At 38.7% G+C, this 26,400-nt stretch overlaps 1 protein-coding gene across 1 annotated transcript in view; it reads left to right on the top strand.

Annotated features, from left to right (window-relative positions):
* Window positions 1-1,181: 1,181 nt before the first annotated feature.
* MRPS28 (mitochondrial ribosomal protein S28) overlaps window positions 1,182-26,400 on the top strand; it is a 301,686-nt gene continuing 276,467 nt past the window's right edge. The window contains exon 1 of the mRNA XM_053715155.1: window positions 1,182-1,450. Coding sequence (XP_053571130.1) covers window positions 1,268-1,450 — 183 coding nt within the window. The 5' untranslated portion in view covers window positions 1,182-1,267. The remainder of the gene's footprint in view (window positions 1,451-26,400) is intronic.

Raw genomic sequence — 26,400 nt, 5'->3', positions numbered from 1 at the left:
CGCATCGCTACCGGTGCAGAGAGGGCCACAGAGTGGCTCTCTCTGCATCGGATGCTTTCTAAGGGTATTGCAGGATGCCTCAATATCGAGGCATCACTGCAATACCCTGAGAGCTGCTGGAAGCGATTGCGATCGCTTCCAGCACTCTCTTAGACAAGTGACGTACCAGGTACGTCCATTGTCACTAACTGCAAGTTTTTGCAGGACGTACCTGGTACGTCACTTGTCATTAAGGGGTTAAAGGGATACTGAACCCAATTTTTTTTCTTTCATGATTCAGATAGAGCATGCAATTTTAAGCAACTTTCTAATTTACTTTTATTATCAATTTTTCTTCGTTCTCTTGCTATCTTTATTTGAAAAAGAAGGCATCTAAGCTAAGGAGCCAGCAAATGTTTGGTTCAGAACCATGGACAGCACTTGTTTATTGGTGCTGTCCAATCAGCAAGGACAACCCTGGTTGTTCACCAAAAATGGGCCGGCATCTAAACTTACATTCTTGCTTTTCAAATAAACATACCAAGAGAATGAAGAAAATTTGATAATAGGCGTTAATTAGAAAGTTGCTTAAAATTGCATGCTTTATCTGAATCATGAAAGAAAAAATTTGGGTTCAGTGTCCCTTTAACAATTCTAGCTGAATTGCACTAATTATGTAATGACTAATACCCCCACAAACATATGACATTGCAAGCATGTTCAGTTTTACTTATCTTAGTTGTTTCCTATTGCTCACCCACAGTCCCAGATAACAGCTTCTCTCCTACAAAATAAGTATTAAAAAATGAATAATCATAACAAATGTTTGGCTCCATATGCAATATTTTCCCCACACCAAGTTCTTCATGTTTCTAGTACAAATCCAAGGCGCACGTTTCCAGTATTCAGAGTTGAAAGAAAGAAAAAAAAACAATCTACATGTCTATGGATGGCTGTTATAAAGCAGGCTCTAACCAGGACCCAGCTTCTTGCTGCATAAAAATACATATTCTTCTAACTCCTTTGTTAGTTTCATGTTGAGCATAAGTCCGATAACAATTCCGTTTGACCAAGCAGACAGCTACAGAACTAAATCTCCAAGTCAATTTCATATTGATTTGAGTCTCCCACCCTTTTGCTCCATCAACTACCATGTGATCACAGCAAGTCACGTGGCTGGTGTGATGTCAGAAGGTCCTTTAGAGGAATGGAATCTAGCTGCTTATACCGATTGTTGCTGAGTGGCTGTGCTTGTAAGAGGCGTTAGAGGTCACGGTTCATACCCAACATGGCGGCGCCCTGTGCAAAACATGCCGAGCTGTTAGTTCGTTTATTACAGGCACCACTTAGAGTCTCTGTCCGTTTCTGTAGTTCAGGGTCTTCTGTAAATCATGGGCACGGATCCCCTGGAGTAGTAACTAAAGCTACGGAACAGCCAGTTATAGCCCAGACATCTGAGATAAGAATCAAGGTGAGAGTGGGACTTGACAGGAGGAGGCGGGGATATAGGTGACAGCAAACCATTTGTGTTAGTTTGTGATGGTTTAGTCTGAGAGTAAAATGCTGATACTGGGAAAGCTAAGGCAGCATTTGTAAATTATATGTGTCACTTTAGCTATCATACTGGTAATAATCTAGAATATAAATAATTGTGTTATTTCTTAAAAGCGTTATGTATTTATTAGTGACAGACTGCTATTTTGTGATAAAGATTTTATTGACTTGTTCTCTTCTGAAAATAAATAGGGAAATCGTAGAATGCTGCACTGTATAAACTTTGGTTACGTGTGCTGGACACAAATTTATTATTTCACTAAACTTTGACACCCTCAGAGATCTACTCACCTGTAGACACTTTTTCATTATTTGTTATTCATTATTCAAAATCTATCTCTCTTTTTTTAAGAATCCAGTGCAAAACAGTTTTGTTGTTAACCCCTTAAATTTCCATATTCGCAAGTTTACAATTGTTTTTGTTCCTATGAAAGCTGAGATTTTCTCAGGCTCAAAATGACCATCCATCGATTTCATGTATAACTGTAGCTATGAATATTTAAATGCAGAAGTTTTACATATTAAAGGAAACATCCTATTTCACAATTTTAACATGCTTTGATTAAACCAGAATTAGGTTTTTAATTACTTAACAATATGAGTGTATGTGTGTGTGTGTATATGTATATATATATATATATATATATATATATATATATTTATTATTATTATTATTATTATTATTATTATTATTATTATTATTATTATATATATATTTTTTTTGTATGTCCCCAGTAAGGCGCACACTCACTAAGAACTCAAGGTAAAGTACCAAGAAGGAGACCACACTCTATATTTACAGTGATGGGAACTTTTAATCCGTGATGGTTTGGGGGTTCTCATCCCTTGCTCAGTCTAAGGAGGTGGTGAGAACCCTGAAAAGTCACATTGGATTTCTGTAAACCCAGAGAGTGCGGTCGCCCTCAGTTTACGCCGGGGTTAGGTTCCAGAAGGAATGGTTGTAAATTGAAACCCAGTTTATAATGTAAGTCAATGGGAGATAGGTTCCAGGCCCCTCTCAAAATTGTCATAAGTAACACCTAATACATTATTTTTAAAGCTTTGAAACGAAGACTTTAAATGCTAAACAGCATTATAAACCTAATAAAATAATCACACAACACAGACTTCACTTGCATTTTTTTGAAAACAGTTCTATCTATGCATTCCAATCTGGACTGATTTATAGACAGGAAGATCTTGTTCCTTTGATATCTGCTCGATAGCTCAGGTCTGGTTAAACGGATTAATTTCAGCTTGCTTGGCATTGCTGCAAAACAAGCAGACAGCTCAACCTACTGGCTATTTTAATAAATGCACTGCTTCTCAATGATTTTCAATAGCAGTCACTTGACTGGAAAAAAAGGTTGTTATTCTGAAACGGTGTAAATTGAACCGTTGTAAAACGAGGGCCACCTGTATATATAAATTTGGAACAGCAAATAGGATTTCAGCAGCTCTAATAATATTGGCTGATAGAAATCTTTTAGTAAATAGGAATGCAAGGGACGCCATCATGAAGTTCCAGTTTACGGCGGTGACCGTATGAAGAGGATGCTCCACCTGGATGATGACTTCTCCGGATGAATCCTTCAAGCGGGACTTCAAGAACTGTAAGTGGAACGTCGGGGGTTAGTGTTAGGTTTTTTGGGTGGGATTTATTTTTTAGATTAGGGTCAGGGCATGTACAAGAGCTAAATGCCCTTTTAAAGGCAATGCCCATACAAATGTCCTTTTTAGGGCAATGGGGAGCTTAGGTTATTTTAGATAGCTTTTTTATTTGGGGGGGTTGGTTGGTTGGGTGGTGGGTTTTACTGTTGGGGGGTGTTTGTATTTTGTTTTTTACAGGTAAAAGAGCTGATTTCTTTGGGGCAATGCCCCACAAAAGGCTCTTTTAAGGGCCATTGGTAGTTTATTGTAGGCTAGGGTTTTTTTTATTTTGGGGGGGGGGCTTTTTCTTTTGATAGGGCTATTAGATTAGGTGTAATTATTTTGTATTTTTGATAATGTGGTTTTTTTATTTTTCGTAATTTAGTGTGTTTTTTTTCTGTAATTTAGTACTTTTAATAATGTTTAATAGTATATTTAATTTGAGTAGGGTTAGGTTTTTTAATATGTAATTTATTTTATTTAATTGGTAGTTTAATTTAATTGTAGGACAATAGTTAGGGTAGGTTAATTAATAGTTTGAAGAAGTTTATTTTAATTCTACAGGTAAGTTTTAATTTATTTGAAGATAGGGATGTTGTAATTTAAAGTTAGGGGGTTGTTAGGTTTAGGGGTTAATAGCATAGTTTAGTTTTTGACGATGTGGGGGGTTAATAGGTTTAGTTAGTGGTAGTGATGTGGGAGGCCAGAGGTTTAGGGGTTAAAGGGGCAGTATACACTCATTTTCATATAATTGCATGTAATAGACACTACTATAAAGAATAAGATGCACAGATACTGATATAAAAATCCAGTATAAAACTGTTTAAAAACTTTCTTAGCAGCTCTCAGCTTAAAGGGCCATGAAACCCACATTTTTTCTTTCATGATTTAGAAAGAGAATGCACTTTTAAACATCTTTCTAATTTACTTTATATTATCTAATTTGTTTTATTCTCTTGATATTCTTTGCTGAAAAGCATATCTAGATATGCTCAGTAGCTGCTGATTGGTTTCTGCACATAGAAGCCTCGTGTGATTGGCTCACCATGTGCATTGCTTATTCTTCAACTAAGGATATCTAAAAAAATTAAGCAAAATAAATAATAGAAGTAAATTGTAATGTTGTTTAACCTCTTAAGGACATATGACAGAATTTTTCCGTCATAAAACAATTGAGCAAACTGAAAGCTGTGTCCTTAACCCCTTAACGACCGAGGACGTGCAGGGTACGTCCTCAAAAAAAAGGCAGTTAACGCCTGAGGACGTACCCTGCACGTCCTCGGTGTGGAAAGCAGCTGGAAGCGATCCTGTTTGCTTCCAGCTGCTTTCCGGTTATTGCAGTGATGCCTCGATATGGAGGCATCCTGCAATAACCTTTTGAAGCCATCCGATGCAGAGAGAGCCACTCTGTGGCCCTCTCTGCACCGGAGATCAGTGGCTTCCTTCGTTGGTGGGTGGGAGCAGTACCGGGAGGCGGGTGGCGGCCATCGATGGCCCTGGAGATGTGGAGGGGGGCGGGATCGTGGGCGGGGATGCCCGGGGGCGCGCACAGACGTGCACGGGAGGGCGGGGGGCGGGCACGTGCACGGGGAGGGAGCGGGTGGGAACCGCTACACTACAGAAAATGGTGTAAAATAAAGAAGGTGTAATCAGTTAAAAAAAGTAAAAAACAAACAAACGATCAATGAGGTGGTGGGGGTTGGTGGGGGGGGGGGGGGGGGGTTGGGGGAAGCTACACTACAGAAAAAAAAAAAACTAAGAAAAAAAAGCCCTTTTTTGTGCAAGCTGGGTACTGGCAGACAGCTGCCAGTACCCAAGATGGCCCCCAATAAGGCAGATGGGGAAGGTTACAGAGCTGTTTTGGGGGGGGATCAGGGAGGTTGGAGGCTAAGGGGGGTCCTACACAGCAGAAGAATTTTTTTTATTTTTTTTTTAAAAACCTAAACCCCCCAAAAAGCTTTTATTTTAGTACTGGCAGACTTTCTGCCAGTACTTAAGATGGCAGGGACAATTGTGGGGTGGGGGAGGGAAGGGAGCTGTTTGGGAGGGATCAGGGGGTCTGATGTGTCAGGTGGGAGGCTGATCTCTACACTAAAGCTAAAATTAACCCTGCAAGCTCCCTACAAACTTCCTAATTAACCCCTTCACTGCTAGCCATAATACACGTGTGATGCGCAGCAGCATTTTGCGGCCTTCTAATTACCAGAAAGCAACACCAAAGTCATATATATATGCTATTTCTGAACAAAGGGGATCCCAGAGAAGCATTTACAACCATTTGTGCCATAATTGCACAAGCTGTTTGTAAATAATTTCAGTGAGAAACCTAAAATTGTGAAAAATTTAACGTTTTTTTTTTATTTGATCGCATTTGGCGGTGAAATGGTGGCATGAAATATACCAAAATGGGCCTAGATCAATACTTTGGGTTGTCTACTACACTACACTAAAGCTAAAATTAACCATACAAGCTCCCTAATTAACCCCTGCACTGCTGGGCATAATACACTTGTGGTGCACAGCGGCATTTAGTGGCCTTCTAATTACCAAAAAGCAATGCCAAAGCCATATATGTCTGCTATTTCTGAACAAAGGGGATCCCAGAGAAGCATTAACAACCATTTGTGCCATAATTGCACAAGCTGTTTGTAAATAATTTCAGTGAGAAACCGAAAGTTTGTGAAAAAAATTGTGAAAAAGTGAACGATTTTTTGTATTTGATCGCATTTGGCGGTGAAATGGTGGCATGAAATATACCAAAATGGGCCTAGATCAATACTTTGGGATGTCTTCTAAAAAAAAATATATACATGTCAATTGATATTCAGGGATTCCTGAAAGATATTAGTGTTCCAATGTAACTAGCGCTAATTTTGAAAAAAAGTAGTTTGGAAATAGCAAAATGCTACTTGTATTTATGGCCCTGTAGCTTTCAAAAAAAGCAAAGAACATGTAAATATTAGGTATTCCTAAACTCAGGACAAAATTTAGAAACTATTTAGCATGGTTTTTTTTGGTGGTTGTAGATGTGTAACAGATTTTGGGGGTCAAAGTTAAAAAAAAGTGTTTTTTTTCCATTTTTTCCTCATATTTTATAAAAATTTTTTATAGTAAATTATAAGATATGATGAAAATAATGGTATTTTTAGAAAGTTAATTTAATGGCGAGAAAAACGGTATATAATATGTGTGGGTACAGTAAATGAGTAAGAGGGAAATTACAGCTAAACATAAACACTGCAGAAATGCAAAAATAGCCTTGGTCCCAAACGGACAGAAAATGGAAAAGTGCTGTGGTCATTAAGGGGTTAAAGGGTTAAATTTGTATTATCTATCTGAATCGTGAAAGAAAGATTTTGGGTTTAGTGGCCCTTTAACTCTGTTGAAAAGGGAGCCGGAAAGCCCACTGCAAGTGGGAAATAAGACACTCCCCCCTCCCCCTTCTTTTGCATATGAAAAGACCCTTTACACAAACAGGAGCAAGCTGGAGAAGGTAGCTGACGGTATTCTCATAAAACTTTGGGGCTTGGTTAGGAGTCTGAAAATCAGAGCAATGTTATTTAAAAATAATCAAAACTATACATTTTAAAAAAAACAAAAACTTTATGGGCTATGTAAATAGATCATCTACAAAACATTTATGCAAAGAAAAAATGAGTGTATAATGTCCGTTTTATTTAGTGGCGGCGGTGTCGAGGAGCGGCGGAATAGGGGTTAATACATTTTATTTAGGTTGCGGCGATGTCGGGCGGCAGATTAGGGGTGTTTAGACACAGGGTTTATGTTAGGGCGTTAGGTGTAAACGTAACTTGTTTTCAACCATAGAAATTAATGGGATATCTGGCAGCATCAAACATAAGCTTTCGGTGCTTTCAGACTCCTATTGATTTCTATAGCATCTGCTACCTCCAGGGTGGCGGATTGAAAACCAGGTACGCTGCGTCGGAATAGCCGCAAGCGTACCTGTTAAAAGTTTGATAACTGGGAAAAGTGTTAGAGCCCAATGTGTATTTGAAACATCTGTAATGACGTAAGCATCGATCTGCGTTGGATTGAGACCGGCAGATCGTATGTTACGTCACAAATTTCAACTTTTGCCAGTCTGTAGGCTTTGATAACTAGGTCGGATCAATCTCGCAACAATTACGATGCGGAATTCTGGCGTATTTGCGGTTGACAGCTTGATAGGCCCCCAAAACTGACTGCAAGAAGAGCTCCCAGCTTAAGAGATAAGTTAGTGTCAAGTCACTACAGTGGAAAGGAAACAAATTGGTTAAATACACTTTCAGGAAAAAGTGATAACTTTAAAGGGACACTAAACCCAAAATTTTCTTTCATGATTCAGGTAGAGAATACAATTTTAAAAAACATTCAAATTTACTTCTTTTGCCTAATTTGTTTAATTTTTTTAGATATCCTTTGTTGAAGAAATAGCAATGCACATGTGTGAGCCAATCGCATGAGGCATTTATATGCAGCCACCAATTAGTAGCTACTGAGCCTATCTAGATATGCTTTTAATCAAAGAATATCAAGAGAATGAAACAAATTAGATAATAGAAGTAAATTAGAAAGTTGTTTAAAACTTCATACTCTTTCTAAATCCTGAAAGAAAAAAATTGGGTTTCATGTCCCTTTAAGTGTAAAAAATGTTCGGCTTGCAAAAATGTATTGATTGGATAAAGTTTTACTGACAAATTTGGTAAGAAAATAAAAATAAAAGGGCATATAACATGCAGAGATCTGAAGGGGTTATCTATATGTTAACCTGTAGTTGCCAAATGCACTATATAGGCAAAACATACAGAGAATTACGTGAAAGGATAAAAGAACACAAAAGGGACTTACAAAATAAATTAATCAAAACCAGTAATGTAGCAAGACACTTTTTACATTATCATAAAAGTAATAAAAATTAGCTTTAATTAAGAGGGTTGGAAAAAAATGACTTTACAGGGCAGGGGAGGTGATTTAGATAATTTTACTCCAACAGGAATGCAAATGGGTTTACAATTTGCAGTGTTTGAGTCCTAGGTGCCTAAATGAAGAAATTAATTATGCTTCGTTCTTAGATGATTAAAATAGCCCACTAAATAGTTGTGCACACAGTATGGCAGTTTATTTAACTGCAGCACAAACTTCAGCACCACACATAATTAATAAATAAGAGATTAGAAGAAAACATTCTTAAAGGGACACTGAACCCAATTTTGTTCTTTTGTGATTCAGATAGAGCATGCAAATTTAAGCAACTTTCTAATTTACTCCTATTATCAATTTTTTGTTCTCTTGCTATCTTTATTTGAAAAAGAAAGTCCAGGACCTTGGACAGCACTTGTTTAGTGGATAAATTCATTCACCAATAATCAGCAAGAACAACCCAGGTTGTTCACCAAAATGGGCCGGCATTTAAACTTACATTCTTGCTTTTCAAATAAAGATACCAAGAGAATGAAGAACATTTGCTAATAGGAGTAAATTAGGAAGTTGCTTAAAATTGCATGCTCTATCTGAAACACAAAAGAAAAAAATTGGGTTCAGTGTCCCTTTAACCCCTTAACGACCAAGGACGTACGCCACACGTCCTCAAAAAAAAATACAGTTAATGACCGAGGACGTGTGGCGTACGTCCTTGGTCTGGAAAACAGCTGGAAGCAATCCTGCTCGCTTCCAGCTGCTTTCCGGTTATTGCAGTGATGCCTCGATATCGAGGCATCCTGCAATAACCCCCCTTGGCCATCCGATGCAGAGAGAGCCACTCTGTGGCCCTCTCTGCACCGGACATCGGTGGCCGGTATCGTTGGTGGGTGGGAGCAAGTCTGGGAGGCCCACGTGCCGAGTGGAGGGGGGCGAGATCGGGGGTGGGACAGACGGGGCGCGCATGGGAGCGCGCACGTGCACAGGGGGCGGCCGCGTGCACGGGGTGGGAGCGGGAGGGAACCGCTACACTGTTTGGTGGGGGATCAGTGAGGTTGAGGGGGATCCTACACAGCAGCATATGTAAATATGCCAAAAAAAAAAAAAGCACAAATATAGCTTTTATTTTAGTACTGGCAGAGTTTCTGCCAGTACTTAAGATGGCGGGGATAATTGTGGGGTGGGGGAGGGAAGACAGCTGTTTGGGAGGGATCAGGGGGTCTGATGTTTTAGGTGGGAGGCTGAGCTCTACACTAAAGCTAAAATTAACCCTAAAAGCTACATAATTAACCCCATCACTGCTAGCCATAATACACGTGTGATGCGCAGCGGCATTTGGCGACCTTCTTATTACCACAAAGCAACGCCAAAGCCATATATGTCTGCTATTTCTGAATAAAGGGGATCCCAGAGAAGCATTTACAACCATTTGTGCCATAATTGCACAAGCTGTTTGTAAATGATTTTAGTGAGAAACCTAAAATTGTGAAAAATTTAACGTTTTTTTTTTAATTTGATCGCATTTGGCGGTGAAATGGTGGCATAAAATATACCAAAATTGGCCTAGATCAATACTTTGGGTTGTCTACTACACTAAAGCTAAAATTACCCCTAAAAGCTCCCTACATGCTCCCTAATTAACCCCTTCACTGCTGGGCATAATACACGTGTAGTGCGCAGTGGCATTTAGCAGCCTTCTAATTACCAAAAAGCAACGCCAAAGCCATATGTCCGCTATTTCTGAACAAAAGGGATCCCAGAGAATAATTTACAATAATTTAAGCCATAATTGCACAAGCTGTTTGTAAATAATTTCAGTGAGAAACCAAAAGATTGTGAAAAAATGAGTGAAAAAGTGAACAATTTTTTGTATTTAATCGCATTTGGCGGTGAAATAGTGGCATGAAATATACCAAAATGGGCCTAGATCAATACTTTGGGATGTCTACTAAAAAAAAATATATACATGTCAATGGATATTCAGAGATTCCTGAAAGATATTAGTGTTCTAATGTAACTAGCGCTAATTTTGAAAAATAATGGTTTGGAAATAGCAAAGTGCTATTTGTATTTATGGCCCTATAACTTACAAAAAAAGCAAAGAAGATGTAAACATTGGGTATTTCTAAACTCAGGACAAAATTTAGAAACTATTTAGCATGGGTGTTTTTTGGTGGTTGTAGATGTGTAACAGATTTTGGGGGTCAAAGTTAGAAAAAGTGTGTTTTTTCCATTTTTCCCTCATATTTTATAAATTTTTTTATAGTAAATTATACGATATGATGAAAATAATGGTATCTTTAGAAAGTCCATTTAATGGCGAGAAAAACGGTATATAATATGTGTGGGTACAGTAAATGAGTAAGAGGAAAATTACAGCTAAACACAAACACCGCAGAAATGTAAAAATAGCCTTGGTCCCAAACGGACAGAAAATGGAAAAGTGCTGTGGTCATTAAGGGGTTAAACAATCGCTTTATTTTTATCTTTCAAAAATTATACTGTCTCTTTATGTTCCCCTTCAATACGAATATCTCATGTCAGTAATAGTGACTAATGAATTTAATAGAAACTGATTAAATGTTATGACTTAGAAAACGAAGAGAATAATAAATTCTACTTAAGTCCTGTAAAATAAATGAATTTTCTTTAGATTAGGAGAAGCTAAGCAATCGCTTATATAAGTAACATATTTCACCTGGCTGAAAGAAGTACATGCTAAGTAATAGGAGGAGTTACATGAACGAATAAAAACTACTATCCTGATGACATCACAATAATGTCTGCCGGAAGAAGCCCTTAGCCATAGAGGGTGAAATGCGCGTAGCTTGGCGTTTGCTCCGGTCGTGGACACATATGCGACCGTGAAGTGTTCCCTATCAGCACCAAGATTTGTATCTCAATGAATAGCAAGTAAAAGACATAGCGGAATTAATCTACAAGACTGCCCATAAGATATATAAAGATGGCAGGAGGACCGCATGGTGAAAGGAGTATTGTGCCACTATTAACTCATTGACTTCCTCCCTGTAACCGACACTGTTTTTTTTTCCTACGGGTTATGTACTTTTGAAGGGAAGCATTGCCATAAAGTTAATTACTTGCCAATGAAGGGGTCACTCGATTGAGAGCTGATATTTACAAGAAGTAACTGAGAGTAAGGCCATATAAATTACAAGCTTTAATTGTTTGCAAACAGGAATTGGCCACACATTAACATGCTACAGAAATTGACTGTTGGATTCTAAGGAATCATCATTTTCCTCCTTTTTTTCCTATACTTCGTCTGCTCTGGGGATCCCCAGTTCCTACATTATAACATTATATTTTTATAATCTTATACAGTATGTGTTTAGGATATAGGGTTTACACATTATCGCTTTGGTACATTAAATGTTATTTTGTTTCATCTGCTATAGTGTTACATTTGTTTCTTATTTAGCAGTATATCTCTGTTGTTGATAGTACATTCTTATTCCCCTTGAGGGATGTCATTTTTATTTGCCACAACTGTCTGAGTGCTGGTAAAGTGACTTTTTTTTCTTTTCTATACCCCCCCCTTTTTTTTTTTTTTCTTCTTGAATTCCAACTTTATTTGAATTAATATATATATATATATATACAAAATAAACAGATAGAGTCCAGCACTTATTGAATTGCTTTAACCTGGCTGTGTGCTCGTTACAATGGGCTATCAGCAAAAACCCAAACAGATACAGTCCATATGTAGAAAGTAACAGCACCACTGCATCAATTTTCTTAAAGGTGAATTATTTCTTTATTGGAGATATCACAACAATAAAACAGCGACGTTTCGGACCTACATGGTCCTTAATCATGCATAGTTAAAACACAGTAAAACACACATTTAAAAAGGGGGGTATGACCAATCAAATTTCAGCTCATATTTTTAATTGAATTAACCCATGCCTATCCAGGCAAGATAATATACATATTACTTTTTCTATTAGTGGCCTCTAGTGGTACCATATTGAATAACACCCTATCAAAATTTATAAAAACAAATACAGATCGTAGTCCCTATTCAGACCATAAGGGTACAATGTATTTAATTTCTTAATCCACCAAACTTCTTTTTGTTTTAGTTTAAGTTCTCTGTTACCCCCTCTTCTATGTGTGGGGATATGGTCGATTACTTGGAAGCGCAGCTGACTAACAGTGTGTCCCATTTGGGTGAAATGTGCAGATACTGTCAGAGACATATCTTTAGATTTAATTGATGCCTTATGCTGACTAAACCTATCCCTGGCGGCTTGGGTGGTCTCTCCGATATAACAGAGGCCACATGGACATTTGAGTAGATAGATTACATAATTGGTTTGACAAGTGTATAGACCATTGATGGTATACTGTTTACGTTTGTCATTTTGGGCCAAATATTTACCTCTAATAACTGAATTACATTGTGCACAGTGCAGACAAGGATAACATCCTTTATTGGGAGTAGTCAAATAGTTAATTTCAGATTGTTTAGTTGTCCCCACATCTGCTCTGACTAGATTATCCCTTAGATTTCTCACCCGTCTATAGGATGGCATTGGTGGTAATTTGAAAGACTCAACCTCAGGATTGAATTTAGTTAATAGATGCCAATGTTTTCTTACTGCTTTAAAAATATGTTGGCTTCGCTGACTATATTCCATAGTGAGCACCAATCTATTTACATCATTTTTGGTTTTAGGTTTGGCTTTACTTTTATCAAGATCCATGATACTTTTATTTATAATCTCCTGAGGATAACCTCTTTCGATAAACTTCTTACCCATAGATTGTAGCCTAGAGGGCAATCTGTCCTGATCACTCACTATCCTTTTAGTGCGTAGTAACTGGCTTCTTGGGATAGAATTGAACACTGTCTCCGGATGAAAACTTTCATACCTCAAAAGAGTGTTTCTGTCTGTAGGTTTAGTAAAGAGATCAGTGTTCAATTTATCATCTTGTATATAAACAGTGGTGTCCAAAAAATTAATCTCATGAGATGAATATGTAAGTGTAAACTTGATGTTTGTCATTGAGGCATTAATTTCATCCACAAACTGTGTCAGAGACTCCAATGAGCCCCCCCATATGCCAAAAATATCGTCTATATACCTTAGCCATAGCTTACAACAAGAATTGAATGACTTATTAATGTAAACAAATTTATTTTCAAAGCCACTCATGAACAGATTGGCATATGAGGGGGCTACATTGGAGCCCATGGCCGTACCCCTCTTCTGCATATAATAGGTGTCCTGAAACAAAAAATAGTTGCAGTATAAAACCAGTCTTAACAAATCATCAATAAGATCTATCTGTGTTAGGTCATACAATTTACAATTATTCAAAAAACTTCTCACAGTATCAAGGCCTGCCTCATGAGGGATAGAGGTATACAAATTAACCACATCTAAAGAGAAGATAAACCAACTTTCTTCCATTTTTACTTTTTCTAGTTTTATCAAGAAATCATTGGTGTCTTTTAAAAAGGACTTCTGTTCTTTAACCATTGGAAAAAGAATTCTATCCAGAAAAATTGACACATTTGAAAAGATGGACTCTGTGCATGCCACAATGGGCCGCCCTGGTGGGGATGACATATTTTTGTGAACCTTGGGCAAAGTATAAAAAACTGGTGTTATAGGATGTTTCTTGTATAAAAAATCAAATACCTGTTTAGTTATAGTATTACATTGGACTGCCCTATCCAGAATTGTTTTTAATTCTTTTTGTATTTCAACAAGAGGATTGTGGTCTAGTACTTCATATACCCCTCCATCAGAGAGTTGGTGTAAAATTTCTTGAATATAGTACTTAGTGTCTAATATTACAACAGCTCCGCCCTTATCGGCATTTTTTATTGTAATATCTTTATTGTTTTTTAGGGACAACATAGCTTCATATTCATTTTTTGTAAGATTATAATTTTTCATCTCTGGATTTAAGTTAAATTTTTTCATTAAGTTATTGATATCCTGTTGTACAAACCTAATAAAAGTTTCCACACCAGAATTACTGGTAGGAGGTATGAATGAAGACTTTTTATGTAAATTAAGGCATTTCAGATCAAGGGGATTTGTTTGCATAACACCTTCATTTATTTGGATTTCAGTATACACATTATTTGTATTTATATTATTGCTACCATACATAGCCTTCAACCTGAGCATTCTGAAAAATTTATACAAATCTTTATCAACTTCAAATTCGTCACAGTCCTTAGTAGGGCAGAAGGAAAGTCCTTTCATTAGCAAGCTATGTTCCGTCTCGGTTAGCTCGTATGCCGAGATATTAATTACTAGACTCTCCTTGTCCTGTATGGGGGAAATGTGGTCAGGCTGTGCATTTACCTTCATTTCCGCATACCCCGTCGGAACCTCCCTCCTTGTTGACGTCTCGGCATTTGCCGGTTTCGGTTCCAGGAGCTCCGCGTGTACATCCGTTGTTCTTTGGGATCGGCGGTGTTTCCGCCCTCCCCTCCGGTGTCTCCTTCTGAGCCGGAATCTAAAAAACTTTCCCCAGAGGATGACCCTTCGGCTAGTCTGTCCTGCTCTGTTGACGCTCTCGGCATTCTCCTCCAATGAGGTGTATCGCGTATCTCGCGTTGTCTTGACGTGTGGTCACGTGACCAGTTGTACACCCGGTGATTGGTGTAATCAAGCTCATCACGTACAAACTTAGATCTTTTCCTCTCCTCAAGATCTGAACGATATTGAACCAACAATGTATCAATTTCTTCTTTAGTGGTTTTCAACATTTCCAAAGTATACTTTGTTTCCATTCCCCGCTCGGCTTCCAGCACCAATCCTTTTTGTTTGTCAATCTCTAACTGCAGACATTCTACAGTGAGCACAATTAAATCAAAAGAGCACTTGTTAAGTATACTCTCAAATCTTGTTCTGTACAGTTCATGGTTAGCCAGTATGGTGGGTCTCAATTTTATCCTTAGGCCTCTAGGAATTCTTTTAATGCGGTAATATTCTGCTAGCGTGACTGAGTGCAGCTCTAGAGAAATCAGTCTCCTCTTTGTTTTTTCATATTCCTTTTTTGAATCCACTTCAGCAGAATTTCTTAGAAAGCTCCTTGATCCCAAGGCCAATGAAGTGATGCGTGCTGCATCAAGGTCAGAATAGGAAAAAGTAGCAGGTTGGATATCCTCCATAGTACCTTCACTCACTGGTAGTGCACGTAACTCCGCTGATTCCATGTGTGCAAAATAAACAGATAGAGTCCAGCACTTATTGAATTGCTTTAACCTGGCTGTGTGCTCGTTACAATGGGCTATCAGCAAAAACCCAAACAGATACAGTCCATATGTAGAAAGTAACAGCACCACTGCATCAATTTTCTTAAAGGTGAATTATTTCTTTATTGGAGATATCACAACAATAAAACAGCGACGTTTCGGACCTACATGGTCCTTAATCATGCATAGTTAAAACACAGTAAAACACACATTTAAAAAGGGGGGTATGACCAATCAAATTTCAGCTCATATTTTTAATTGAATTAACCCATGCCTATCCAGGCAAGATAATATACATATTACTTTTTCTATTAGTGGCCTCTAGTGGTACCATATTGAATAACACCCTATCAAAATTTATAAAAACAAATACAGATCGTAGTCCCTATTCAGACCATAAGGGTACAATGTATTTAATTTCTTAATCCACCAAACTTCTTTTTGTTTTAGTTTAAGTTCTCTGTTACCCCCTCTTCTATGTGTGGGGATATGGTCGATTACTTGGAAGCGCAGCTGACTAACAGTGTGTCCCATTTGGGTGAAATGTGCAGATACTGGCAGAGACATATCTTTAGATTTAATTGATGCCTTATGCTGACTAAACCTATCCCTGGCGGCTTGGGTGGTCTCTCCGATATAACAGAGGCCACATGGACATTTGAGTAGATAGATTACATAATTGGTTTGACAAGTGTATAGACCATTGATGGTATACTGTTAACGTTTGTCATTTTGGAACATAGCTTGCTAATGAAAGGACTTTCCTTCTGCCCTACTAAGGACTGTGACGAATTTGAAGTTGATAAAGATTTGTATAAATTTTTCAGAATGCTCAGGTTGAAGGCTATGTATGGTAGCAATAATATAAATACAAATAATGTGTATACTGAAATCCAAATAAATGAAGGTGTTATGCAAACAAATCCCCTTGATCTGAAATGCCTTAATTTACATAAAAAGTCTTCATTCATACCTCCTACCAGTAATTCTGGTGTGGAAACCTTTATTAGGTTTGTACAACAGGATATCAATAACTTAATGAAAAAATTTAACTTAAATCCAGAGATGAAAAATTATAATCTTACAAAAAATGAATATGAAGCTATGTTGTCCCTAAAAAACAATAAAGATATTACAATAAAAAATGCCGATAAGGGCGGAGCTGTTGTAATATTAGTGTCACACTGGTTTAGGAAATCTAAAATAAAGACACAGTATTTTGAACAGGTCAGGTGAATCACAACTGCTGAGATGGAAGGTGGCAACAATAGAGAGTGTATGTAGCAAGAAGATACTGAAAACCACAATAGTCACAGGATGTGTGAAGGCGGCTTTCCTGTATCAGCAGGCTGTAATTAATGTAAAGGAGGAGATTCGCTATGTTAACCCTATTGCAGGCTGAAAAGAGTGGCTACACTCTAGTCTGCAGTGAAAACATGAAACACAGTTCCTCCGGTAAGATGTTAATCAGAATACCCAAATTTATAGGAGATAAATGGTCAGAATGAACGATCAGTAATTATATGAAGTGTCAGCAGGCTTGTGTAAGTAAACTTGGAGCTTCACATATGAGAGTAGATATATGCGAAGGTTGGAACAATGTTAATAAACAAAAGAACACTGACAAGAAGACATATGCATTTTGAGAATATTATAATGGTAAGCGTTATAGTGCTGGCACATATCAAGGCTGAGAGTCAGAAGTAGTAACACTTACAGCGTAGTCGGAAGAGCAGGCTAGAGCTGAGTAGCGAGAGAGAGAGCAGCTGGCGTGTGACGTCACCGCGGTAGTTGCGGAGCTCCGTGGAAGTGCTGAGACAGGAGCAGTAGCGTCCAAGGTAATTGTAAGAAAACAATTGAAGTGGAGGTTAGTAAATCACAGGAGTTTCAGAGGAAACTGAAGGTTGCAAGTAAAAAGCAACAGCAGCAAAGTTCGTGAGAAAACTTGAATCCAAAGAAAAACTTGCTGGTAGCAAATTTGAGTGAGCAGAGTTCAGACAAAACTGGCTAGGCAATTGAAGTGTATATCAATACTAAGCAAAGAATGAGTGAAACAGGTGTGCCTTAAATAGGGTGGAGACAGGTATGAGAAGCAGTGATCCTTAAAGGGACAGTACAACCAAGGATAGTGTATATGGCAGAGATGTATATCCTGACAGGATCCCCCCTTCAAAGAGCGACTCCGGAGCTCAGGGTCCAGGAGAGTCGGGATTCCGTTGATGAAAACGAGACACCAACCTGGGTGCGGAGATGTTAACAGAGGGTTCCCAAGAATCCTCATCAGGTGGGTAACCCTTCCAGCTTACCAGGTACTGTAAAACCCCATTCATCATGCGGGAATCTTTGATGGATTGAACCTCATATTCGATATCAGGGTCGACAGAAACCAGAGGAAGAGAAGAAGATGAGGCGGAACCCCTCACTGCCCGGTAAGGTTTCAGAAGGGAGACATGAAATGTCGGGTGGATTTTCATAGTAGGAGGTAGGGTGAGACGAACAGCATTGGCATTGACGATATGAGCTATGGGATAAGGACCAACAAAGAGTGGGGATAACTTCCTGCATGGAGTGTTCATACGTAAATGTTTTGTAGAAAGCCATACCAAGTCACCTACTTCATATTTTGGAGGAGCTGTCCTGCGTCTGTCGTAGTACCGTTTATAGAGCCTTTTTGCGTTTTCAATGGAGGATTCAATACGAGTGAAATTCGAGGAAATGCTTTGGGAAAGCTCAGCGATTGAAGGAGAAGAAGAATCTTGAGTAGGATACAATTGGAATGTTGGATGAAATCCGTAATTTGAGTAGAATGGAGTTTGATTAGTGGTGGCATGTAAGGTGTTGTTATAGCAAAATTCAGCGTATGGTAGTAAGTCCGCCCAAAGATGTTGTTCAGAAGAACAAAAAGACCTTAGGAATTGTTCCAGCCATTGGTTACAGCGTTCGGTCTGTCCATTTGACTGGGGATGGTATGCGGTTGTAAGCCGCCTGTCAATATGGAAGAGTTTGCAGAACTCCGACCAGAGTTTACTGGAGAATTGAGTGCCTCTGTCACTTAAAACGGTCTTTGGCAGGCCATGCAGCTTGATGACATTAGAAATAAGAAGCTGAACAGTTTCTATTGAAGTAGGTAGTTTATGGTACGGGATAAAATGACACATTTTTGTGAAAAGATCCACTACAACCATGATGGTGTTGTTCCTTGAGGAAAGAGGTAGGTCGACTATAAAATCGAGAGCAATTTCGGACCACGGTGTCTTAGGAGTAGGTAAAGGCAGTAAAAGACCATATGGTGGTTGTTTATTCCTTTTTGATATGGTACAAATGCTGCAGGAGTGGACATGTTGGGATACATCGGCAGTCATATTTGGCCACCAATAACTCCTTTTCGCTAATTCCAGGGTCTTTTTTATACCAGGGTGACCAGCGAGTGGAGAGTCATGTAATGATTCCAGCAGAGGTAGACGGAGTATGGGAGGAATGTATAAACGGGAGCCATGATAATAACATCCATCGGACTTCAACTGTAGTTCCTGTAGTGGTTTTAAAGAATCCTTCTGTTGTTCGGTATGAATAATAGGCCTGGTGTCGTATGTGAAACAGAGGAGATTTTCCGAAGGAATTATACTTTGTTGAGATGGTTGTGAGATGGACTCAGGTGGTATGCGAGAAAGTGCATCAGCTTTCTGATTTTTTGTTGAAGGTCGATAGGTAATAAGGAAATTAAAACGTGAGAAAAACAAATTCCATCTAACTTGACGGGAGGTGAGTGTTCGGGAGGTTTTTAAATACTGAAGGTTACGGTGATCAGTATAGATGAGAGTAGGGTAGGTAGTACCCTCTAAAAGATGTCGCCAATGTTCCAGGGATAGTTTAATTGCAAGTAGTTCTTTATCCCCGATAGGATAGTTTTGTTCAGAGATGTTTAAGGTCCTGGAATAAAAACCGACAGGATGGAGAGGTTTATCTAGATTCTCCCGTTGTGATAGTACTGCTCCAATTGCGAAGTTGGATGCATCAACCTCTAAAATGAACTGAAGTTTTGGGTCAGGAAAACGTAGAATGGGTGCACTGGTGAATTTCTGTTTGAGTGTATTAAAAGCTGATTGACAGTCTTGAGTCCACTTGAATGGAATCTTGACTTTTGTGAGTGTGGTTAGAGGAGTTGCCAGTTTAGAAAAATCTTTGATAAACTTACGGTAGAAGTTTGCGAAACCCATAAAGGATTGAACCTGGCGTCTGGTCTTTGGGGTAGGCCAGTTCAGTACTGCTTCAATTTTTTTATTCTCCATAAAAATTCCTGAAGGGGATATTTCATATCCAAGGAAAGATATGGTCTGGGAATTGAAAACACATTTTTCAGCTTTTGCATAGAGGAAATTGCTTCTAAGCCGGGAAAGAACTTGCCTCACATGTAGAATGTGCTGTTCTAAAGTTTTAGAGTAGATGAGAATATCATCTAAGTATATGACTATGTTGACATCAAGGAGGTCTCTAAAAAGATCATTTATTAAGTGCTGAAAAGCAGCAGGCGCATTACACAACCCGAATGGCATGACTACGTACTCGAATAAACCATAACGGGTTCGGAACGCAGTCAGCCATTCGTCTCCTGATCTTATTCGGAGAAGGTTGTAAGCACCCCTTAAATCCAATTTTGTAAAAAACTTAGCTCCCTCTAGTCTCTCAATAAGCTCTGGTATGAGGGGTAAAGGGTAGCGGTTTTTTACCGTAATTTTATTTAGCTGACGGTAATCGACTATAGGTCTAAGAGTGCCGTCTTTGTTTTTAACAAAAAATATTCCGGCCCCAGCCGGCGAGGTCGAGGGTCGGATGAACCCTTTTCTAAGGTTCTCTTCTAAATATGTCTTTAGGTGTTTTAGCTCAGTATGAGATAAGGGAAATATGTGCCCAATCGGGATCTCTGACCCAGGGAGTATGTCTATGGGGCAGTCGTATTTTCTATGTGGAGGCAGACTCTCTGCCTCCTTTTTGCTAAAAACATCAGAAAAATCGCTATAAACCTCTGGTATGGGTGGTATGTCCGGAGTGTCAGAAATTTGTAATACTGTACTGGGGAGACAAGTACTTTGGCAGTATGATGAATTGTAATTAAGTGTGGAATTGGACCAGTCTATCTGGGGGTTGTGTGCATGCAACCATTGCATCCCCAAAACCACCTGAGAGACCGGGCAATTTATTACATCGAAAGAGAGATATTCTCTATGCTGATCATGAGAGACCACAAGTAGGGGTATGGTATGAAATTCAACAGGCCCAGAAGAAATATTTTTTCCATCTATCCCTCTCAAATAAACAGGAGACTGTTTCTGCATCAGTGGTATTTTATTTACAGTGCAAAATTCCTTATCTATATAAGAAGCCGTGGCACCAGAATCAATTATCGCGGTGGCGTGAAGACGAAGTTGTTCCCACTGTAACAGAAGAGGGATTTTTATGTAAGTAACTGAACTCTGTTGAGTAGTACAACAATAAAAGTCTGTTAAGGTCTTACCCTTGTTTTGTTTTAGGAGAGAAGGGCAGTCTTTCACAGTGTGTTCGTCAGAGGCACAGTACAGGCATAGATTATTGGAACGACGTCTGAGCTTCTCTTGAGGAGACAGAGGACCTTTGATGAAGGCAATGTCCATGGGTTCAGGGGTGTTTTTGTGTAAGGAAGAGGCATGTGTGGGGTAGGAAGTTTTCCTAGGGTTAGAGTCATGCCCAGTCTTTTCTTGGTACCTTTCCCTGAGGCGCCTATCTATTGTAATACTAAGTGACATGAGGTCTTCTAAGGTATCTGGGATATCTGTGCGAGACAACTCGTCTTTTATTCCCTCAGAGAGGCCGAGTCTGAACTGGTTCCTAAGGGACAGATTGTTCCATTGAGAGTCCTTTGCCCATTTTTTAAATTCTGTGATGTAGTCTTCGACTACCCTCTTCTTTTGCTTAAGGCCACGCATGGCGTTTTCAGCTGTAAGCTGTTTGTATGGATCCTCATACAATTGATCCATTGAGACAAAAAAATTATCCAAAGAATTCAATATCTCTTCATTATTCTCAAAGTAAGTGTTTGCCCATGTACGGGGTTCACCTCTAAGGTAAGATATGGTCGTGAGTACTCTAATCCTATCGTTTGGGTAGGTATGAGGTCTCAAAGCAAACAATAACAGGCATGCATTTTTAAACTCTCTGTAGAGAGTCCTGTCTCCATGGAAACAATCTGGAGGACTAACCTGGGGTTCATATATAGGTGTTCTTTTGTCTACTACATCCCTAATGTATGCTTTAAGGTTATCATTCTCCACTTTTAATGCGTTTAAACCATTTGTTAACAAATCTACTCTTTGTGTTAATGCCTGCATGTGAGTGTTAATCTCAGCTGGATCCATAGGTTTTAAAAGGGCTTAGTATTCTGTCACACTGGTTTAGGAAATCTAAAATAAAGACACAGTATTTTGAACAGGTCAGGTGAATCACAACTGCTGAGATGGAAGGTGGCAACAATAGAGAGTGTATGTAGCAAGAAGATACTGAAAACCACAATAGTCACAGGATGTGTGAAGGCGGCTTTCCTGTATCAGCAGGCTGTAATTAATGTAAAGGAGGAGATTCGCTATGTTAACCCTATTGCAGGCTGAAAAGAGTGGCTACACTCTAGTCTGCAGTGAAAACATGAAACACAGTTCCTCCGGTAAGATGTTAATCAGAATACCCAAATTTATAGGAGATAAATGGTCAGAATGAACGATCAGTAATTATATGAAGTGTCAGCAGGCTTGTGTAAGTAAACTTGGAGCTTCACATATGAGAGTAGATATATGCGAAGGTTGGAACAATGTTAATAAACAAAAGAACACTGACAAGAAGACATATGCATTTTGAGAATATTATAATGGTAAGCGTTATAGTGCTGGCACATATCAAGGCTGAGAGTCAGAAGTAGTAACACTTACAGCGTAGTCGGAAGAGCAGGCTAGAGCTGAGTAGCGAGAGAGAGAGCAGCTGGCGTGTGACGTCACCGCGGTAGTTGCGGAGCTCCGTGGAAGTGCTGAGACAGGAGCAGTAGCGTCCAAGGTAATTGTAAGAAAACAATTGAAGTGGAGGTTAGTAAATCACAGGAGTTTCAGAGGAAACTGAAGGTTGCAAGTAAAAAGCAACAGCAGCAAAGTTCGTGAGAAAACTTGAATCCAAAGAAAAACTTGCTGGTAGCAAATTTGAGTGAGCAGAGTTCAGACAAAACTGGCTAGGCAATTGAAGTGTATATCAATACTAAGCAAAGAATGAGTGAAACAGGTGTGCCTTAAATAGGGTGGAGACAGGTATGAGAAGCAGTGATCCTTAAAGGGACAGTACAACCAAGGATAGTGTATATGGCAGAGATGTATATCCTGACAATTAGACACTAAGTACTATATTCAAGAAATTTTACACCAACTCTCTGATGGAGGGGTATATGAAGTACTAGACCACAATCCTCTTGTTGAAATACAAAAAGAATTAAAAACAATTCTGGATAGGGCAGTCCAATGTAATACTATAACTAAACAGGTATTTGATTTTTTATACAAGAAACATCCTATAACACCAGTTTTTTATACTTTGCCCAAGGTTCACAAAAATATGTCATCCCCACCAGGGCGGCCCATTGTGGCATGCACAGAGTCCATCTTTTCAAATGTGTCAATTTTTCTGGATAGAATTCTTTTTCCAATGGTTAAAGAACAGAAGTCCTTTTTAAAAGACACCAATGATTTCTTGATAAAACTAGAAAAAGTAAAAATGGAAGAAAGTTGGTTTATCTTCTCTTTAGATGTGGTTAATTTGTATACCTCTATCCCTCATGAGGCAGGCCTTGATACTGTGAGAAGTTTTTTGAATAATTGTAAATTGTATGACCTAACACAGATAGATCTTATTGATGATTTGTTAAGACTGGTTTTATACTGCAACTATTTTTTGTTTCAGGACACCTATTATATGCAGAAGAGGGGTACGGCCATGGGCTCCAATGTAGCCCCCTCATATGCCAATCTGTTCATGAGTGGCTTTGAAAATAAATTTGTTTACATTAATAAGTCATTCAATTCTTGTTGTAAGCTATGGCTAAGGTATATAGACGATATTTTTGGCATATGGGGGGGCTCATTGGAGTCTCTGACACAGTTTGTGGATGAAATTAATGCCTCAATGACAAACATCAAGTTTACACTTACATATTCATCTCATGAGATTAATTTTTTGGACACCACTGTTTATATACAAGATGATAAATTGAACACTGATCTCTTTACTAAACCTACAGACAGAAACACTCTTTTGAGGTATGAAAGTTTTCATCCGGAGACAGTGTTCAATTCTATCCCAAGAAGCCAGTTACTACGCACTAAAAGGATAGTGAGTGATCAGGACAGATTGCCCTCTAGGCTACAATCTATGGGTAAGAAGTTTATCGAAAGAGGTTATCCTCAGGAGATTATAAATAAAAGTATCATGGATCTTGATAAAAGTAAAGCCAAACCTAAAACCAAAAATGATGTAAATAGATTGGTGCTCACTATGGAATATAGTCAGCGAAGCCAACATATTTTTAAAGCAGTAAGAAAACATTGGCATCTATTAACTAAATTCAATCCTGAGGTTGAGTCTTTCAAATTACCACCAATGCCATCCTATAGACGGGTGAGAAATCTAAGGGATAATCTAGTCAGAGCAGATGTGGGGACAACTAAACAATCTGAAATTAACTATTTGACTACTCCCAATAAAGGATGTTATCCTTGTCTGCACTGTGCACAATGTAATTCAGTTATTAGAGGTAAATATTTGGCCCAAAATGACAAACGTAAACAGTATACCATCAATGGTCTATACACTTGTCAAACCAATTATGTAATCTATCTACTCAAATGTCCATGTGGCCTCTGTTATATCGGAGAGACCACCCAAGCCGCCAGGGATAGGTTTAGTCAGCATAAGGCATCAATTAAATCTAAAGATATGTCTCTGCCAGTATCTGCACATTTCACCCAAATGGGACACACTGTTAGTCAGCTGCGCTTCCAAGTAATCGACCATATCCCCACACATAGAAGAGGGGGTAACAGAGAACTTAAACTAAAACAAAAAGAAGTTTGGTGGATTAAGAAATTAAATACATTGTACCCTTATGGTCTGAATAGGGACTACGATCTGTATTTGTTTTTATAAATTTTGATAGGGTGTTATTCAATATGGTACCACTAGAGGCCACTAATAGAAAAAGTAATATGTATATTATCTTGCCTGGATAGGCATGGGTTAATTCAATTAAAAATATGAGCTGAAATTTGATTGGTCATACCCCCCTTTTTAAATGTGTGTTTTACTGTGTTTTAACTATGCATGATTAAGGACCATGTAGGTCCGAAACGTCGCTGTTTTATTGTTGTGATATCTCCAATAAAGAAATAATTCACCTTTAAGAAAATTGATGCAGTGGTGCTGTTACTTTCTACATATGGACTATATATATATATATAATATATATACAGTGAGTGTGTGTATATGTGTGTATATATATATATATATATATATCATGTACAGATAGGTGCACTCCCACTAACAAGCTTCATGTGCCAGGGTGCTAAGAGTAGTAGATAGAGCTACAGGACGAAGCACTCTCTGGTCTTATCAAGTTTACAACACAATTTTATTTACAGTGACGTTTTGGGGTCAGACCAACAAGAGTGAAAAGAACAAGAACAAACAATCATTTAAACCAAATCTGATCCCCCAACACAGAAATCCGCCAAAACGGTTGCCATGGTGAAACCCAGGTGTTACAAACTATCAAAAAACATAGGCCTAGATTTAGAGTTCGGCGGTAGCCGTCAAAACCAGCGTTAGAGGCTCCTAACGCTGGTTTTGGCCGCCCGCTGGTATTTGGAGTCAGTGATTAAAGGGTCTAACGCTCACTTTTCAGCCGCGACTTTTCCATACCGCAGATCCCCCTACGCCATTTGCGTAGCCTATCTTTTCAATGGGATCTTCCTAACGCCGGTATTTAGAGTCGTTTCTGCAGTGAGCGTTAGAGCTCTAACGACAAGATTCCAGCCGCCTGAAAATAGCAGGAGTTAAGAGCTTTCTGGCTAACGCCGGTTTATAAAGCTCTTAACTACTGTACCCTAAAGTACACTAACACCCATAAACTACCTATGTACCCCTAAACCGAGGTCCCCCCACATCGCCGCCACTCGATTAAAATTTTTAACCCCTAATCTTCCGACCGCCACCTACGTTATACTTATGTACCCCTAATCTGCTGCCCCTAACCCCGCCGACCCCTATATTACATTTATTAACCCCTAATCTGCCCCCCACAACATCGCCGCCAGCTACTTAAAATAATTAACCCCTAATCTTCCGACCGCAAAGCGCCGCCACCTACGTTATCCCTATGTACCCCTAATCTGCTACCCCTAACACCGCCGACCCCTATATTATATTTATTATCCCCTAATCTGCCCCCCTCAACGTCGCCGACACCTGCCTACACTTATTAACCCCTAATCTGCCGAGCGGACCGCACCGCTACTATAATAAAGTTATTAACCCCTAACCCGCCTCACTAACCCTATCATAAATAGTATTAACCCCTAATCTGCCCTCCCTAACATCGCCGACACCTACCTTCAATTATTAACCCCTAATCTTCCGATCGGAGCTCACCGCTATTCTAATAAATGTATTAACCCCTAAAGCTAAGTCTAACCCTAACACTAACACCCCCCTAACTTAAATATAATTTTTATCTAACGAAATAAATTAACTCTTATTAAATAAATTATTCCTATTTAAAGCTAAATACTTACCTGTAAAATAAATCCTAATATAGCTACAATATAAATTATAATTATATTATAGCTATTTTAGGATTAATATTTATTTTACAGGCAACTTGGTATTTATTTTAACCAGGTACAATAGCTATTAAATAGTTAAGAACTATTTAATAGTTACCTAGTTAAAATAATAACAAATTTACCTGTAAAATAAATCCTAACCTAAGATATAAT

Source organism: Bombina bombina, chromosome 5 (assembly GCF_027579735.1).
Source record: "Bombina bombina isolate aBomBom1 chromosome 5, aBomBom1.pri, whole genome shotgun sequence".
In the NCBI taxonomy this organism is placed as follows: domain Eukaryota; kingdom Metazoa; phylum Chordata; class Amphibia; order Anura; family Bombinatoridae; genus Bombina; species Bombina bombina.
This window is presented reverse-complemented; position numbering and strand designations above follow the sequence as displayed.